Below are 4,303 nucleotides of genomic sequence, written 5' to 3'. Positions count from 1 at the left end.
ACGTGGCCGTTTGCGACCCCCGCAGACACGGCGCTCTAATCGACTCCCGCGTGAGTAATAAACCGGTTACTTGGGTGAAATTTCAAATACGGAGGGTGAAAAAAAAAGGAGAAAAAGAAAAAGAAAAAAAAAAATCACAAGCGGGCGCGCGCCGCCGGAAATCCAATTTCCAGGCCGACCATATTCGAGTGGCCCTCATATTTCTAGCGCCTCCTCATATTTGCCCAACTTTCGTGCGGGATATTTCTTGTGGGATCTACAAAAAGCCCCCCACCCCCGCTCGCGATGAGCGATGGCGGCACTCCATCACAGGAGTGGATACTGTCTGCCTGTAAATTTCACACCTTTGTTTATGGCGTCAGCGGGCCGGCTGTGGTACGGTACCTTTCAGCAGGTGCGACATCCATTAGGATCCGGACGGCGTGCACGCCGCTGTCACACGCGTCGACTCGGACGGTCCCCAGGGGACTGAGCAACGTGGCCGTCTCGAGGGTGCACGGGCTCTCCCTCCGCTTCCTCATCTGGTCGCCCTGCTAAAGGAAGCGCAATTTACACCTCACGTCATTGACATCGGCACGTGGCCACTTGCCGCAATTTCCCCACACGCATTTGCATTTGAGTGATCTATCGCGAAAGGCGCGGGCGGGCCGCCCAACAGATGATGGCTTACATGTTTGAGCACCTCGCTTCCAAACAATGTCATGATGTGGCTTGATCCCGACATTGCAATCCAATATTTCTTTGGTGCATGGGAAGGAATGCGCCTATCTCACCAATAAATCGCCCATTTTTCCCCCTCTTTCTGTTCTATATATCACATAAATGAGAAAAACAATGCAGTCTGTTCCCTTGTCTGGTGGGGGATTCCCAAGATAGCTCGACATTATTTTCAATCCGTCATTTTTGGTTGATGGCCGGGATGTTTTTCTAGCATTAAATTTGTTCCTTGGGGTGCAACTCCAATGGGATTCTGCTTTCCAGCCCTTAACAACAGCAAAAACGTGCAGCTTTTCTGACGACTGAGATGGATACTGGCAATAACCAGACAGCAGTTGCTTTTTTATTTTTACTTTGAGGGGGAAGCGGGAGATGATTGACTACGTTATATGTGAATTTTTTTTTTTTTTTTTTTGAGGGATGGGGGTAATGACAAATAAAGGTCACATTGATTTGAAGGAGTTTTAACCAAGGAGACCTTTTCCGTCCAATAACCTTTACTTGGGAAGTTTCTAAAACCTGGAATCAAATGTGTCTATTGCTATGCCAGAAATTTAAGATTATTATTTCAGTCTTGCATAAATGTTCACCTGAGAAGTTCTGTAATTTTACGGTATTGGATAATATTGGGGGGGAAAAAAATGGGTTTCGATCTGTTTTATTACAATTTCCTTGAGACAGTAGTCGAATTAAAGTAAGGGAATAGGAACCTCAGACATGGGGGGCCAGGATTTGATCTAGTCCACTGTGTCACTCTAACAAAAAACATTTTGCCTCAGAAGAACTGCTGAGTCAAAAAACAAAACAAAACATTTAACTCACAAATGCCTCAAATAAAGAGTGTGTTCCCTAACAGTGGACATCAATTTCATAGTCATATCACTGCGCCGACTCTGGCTTCAACAAGATATGACCGCAAAAAATAAGATTCATGAGTTGGAGTTAGGTTCAATGTTATTTTCGTGCTTAACTTGTTCTTTTGCTGTGAAGAATGACTTCACGAGCAATGAAAAGGTGTTTGTGCGTTATGACATGCTCAAACACACAGTCAAGTGCGTAGTGTGCATTTTGGAGAAAATTCAAGAAAAACACACCACACCAGAAAGCAGATTTGGACATGGCACAAACAATTCAGAGGAAGGTAATATTACATTAATTTGTCGAAAAGGTAGCAAGTCAGATATGCATAATTCACATCATGTCAAATTTTGGGGAACACCTTGCATGTACACAACATCATAATTTTTAACTCATGTACTATGGCCCTTGGAGGACTGACAGTGAGAAAAAGAACCGCACCGGTGCTGATTCCAGGCTTAAATTGTACATGTTAACACTTTCAATTTAAATGTGAAAAAAAGAACCTTCTTTAGCCATGCATTAATTAATGGTCACGCAGGGGAGAATGTGGCATCAGTGTCTTATTTACGTACATTTATTGGTGATTCTACTAGAAGAGGCAGTGTCTTTACATAGAGACTTGCAGAGCCTCCCTTCCTGACACAAGCACACACATCTGTCATGGTATGTGATCACAACTCTGTGTGCGTATGCGTGGTGTGTGTGTGTGTGCGTGTTTCAACTTTCTTGTTTCTACTCTTCTTCTTGCAGCTCTCACAGGGGGTTTGCCTGCACTGACAATAAAGGCGAGCACATTTCTGAGCCAAACAATAGTTGTACAGCGTGCACTTTGGATACGCACCGAGCAGACTGCCTGCCATTTAGCAAACCGCTAATAGACCCCGCAGAAAAAAAAAAGAATAATGGACTTTGGCAATTATGTCCCGGCTAATAGTCTGCTCTGATTAAAAATAAAGCCATCACGTCGGCACGCCGAGCGCAGCAGACGACGGCGGAGGAGGAGGAGGAGACACGTTTGTTGCATAAACTGTCAACATGCCCTCGTACTCCAAACGAAGTAGTGTAACTCTACTTGACGAAAGCTACTATAGCCTCTATTCACTGAATTAATGCCCCTTGTTTGTTTAAAAGTAACATTCACAGTAGTAAATGAAACCCTTACAATGACAGGAGAGTCCAAGCAGCGTCAACGAGGGGCACTTGCTTTCCTTCTTATCACTTCCTGTTTCCTCGCGCGCGTGACGAAGACGACCAATGACAGGACGTGAAAGTTGGCTGCCTTTCCTGATTGGACAACATCACATCGCGTGACACAAAGTATAGCTTCCATTCCATAATTACAAATTTCTCTTTTAAAAAAAAAAAAAGAAAAAGACTAATATTACTTCCCTTGCTTCTCATTGCTACCTTTTTTGAAGCGCGCGTCGTAGCCTACCAATCACAGCAATCGCACACTCGGTGATTAGTCAGAGGCACTCCTTTTTGACGCAAATTGTCATGTCTGTTCCATTAAAGGTTTTGATGAGTTTTAATACTTCAAAAAGACTAACACGGTAAATAAAACTCTCACAAGTAAGTTTCGAACCTCAGTACAGCGTCCGTTCATTTCTGCCTTCCTTCTCATCCTTCCTGTCGCGCAGGTGAACCGACCAATCACATTAACATTAGGTAGACTGTAAAACGTCACATCGAAGCCCCGCCCCTTTCAGCGACTAACAGTTGACTCGTCAAGAGTTTATTTACAGTACTGTCTTTGTCATAACCGATTTCGTACATTCCATTAAATGTCCTGACGTTTATTTAAAATACTTTTTAAAAAACCCACTGCAAATTAAACATTTACAATTAAGTATTGGGCCTCTGTGCGTTCACTTACCTTTCTTCTAAGCGCTTCCCGTTTCTCCCCTAAAGAAGCCCAGTCACAAATTGCTGAAGATGGCTCCCCCTCAATGATTGGACAGCATTATATATAAGACCCTCCCCCATGAAAGAACGCCACAAATAATACAGAATAGAATTTAAAAAAAAAAAAAACCTTTCTTGGCATTACATGTTTCACACATTAAAATTGGGGAATGAAACATTAGGCGAGCACTGCGTCCATTCCATCAAATACCGAGCTATATTTGGTGTATTTGTTTAAAATAAAAGGAAAATGTGTGTGCTATCTTTCTTATAAAGTGTAAAACAAACCCTTATGATATTAAACCTTCTTATGAATCACTTTAAAATCTCCTTTGTCATAACTTCCTGCTTCTCCCTGCGCACAAACCAGACCACCAATCAAAAGAGGCAGAAATCGGTTTTCTCTTTCTCAGCGATTGGCCAACATCCACATCTCGGCCCCTCCCCCGTCAGAGACAAACACGAGGCTTATCGAATATATGGCAAATGGGCCTCAAATTGGGATTTGGCGTCTTACCGTAGGGTCCCAACACACCACAGACAAGTAACAGTAATGATTTAGATACTTGATTTGTTTGATAGTTTCACAGGAGAAATACGATTATACATGTATCCGTATTCATTTTAGACATGTTATAGTCCCACTTATAGCAAAGACATTTATCCAGTTCTCTTGTCTCCTGTGGCTCCTCACTGAGGTCTATAGGGGTCCAGAGCATAATGCCTGTGAATAAAAAATATCCGCGTGAATGCATGTATGCATGACAAACTAATAAATCTGGCATGTCACTATAAACAACACACATGGCAGTGCACACTC

The 4,303-nt window shown here is 42.9% G+C and overlaps 1 protein-coding gene across 8 annotated transcripts in view; it reads right to left on the bottom strand.

The window, feature by feature from the left end:
* Positions 1 to 3,515, bottom strand: part of LOC109509953 (methylated-DNA--protein-cysteine methyltransferase) — a 25,693-nt gene extending 22,178 nt beyond the window's left edge. Inside the window, exons 1-2 of one of the 8 annotated variants that reach the window (XM_019859923.1) lie at positions 3,455 to 3,515; positions 385 to 530 (exon numbers count right to left, since the gene is read on the bottom strand). In XM_019859923.1, the coding sequence (XP_019715482.1) occupies positions 385 to 521 (137 nt within the window). In that variant the 5' untranslated portion in view covers positions 522 to 530; positions 3,455 to 3,515. Of the gene's footprint in view, positions 1 to 384; positions 534 to 670; positions 802 to 2,740; positions 2,844 to 3,163; positions 3,212 to 3,454 lie in introns of those variants that run through there. The other 7 variants (XM_019859922.1, XM_019859919.1, XM_019859921.1 and 4 more) reach the window with 7 other exon arrangements.
* Between the last annotated feature and the right edge of the window lie 788 nt (positions 3,516 to 4,303).

This window comes from Hippocampus comes, unplaced genomic scaffold (assembly GCF_001891065.2).
Source record: "Hippocampus comes isolate QL1 unplaced genomic scaffold, H_comes_QL1_v1.1 scaffold39, whole genome shotgun sequence".
In the NCBI taxonomy this organism is placed as follows: Eukaryota; Metazoa; Chordata; class Actinopteri; order Syngnathiformes; family Syngnathidae; genus Hippocampus; species Hippocampus comes.
Note: the sequence above shows the minus strand (reverse complement) of the source record. Positions and strands in the feature narration are given on the sequence as shown.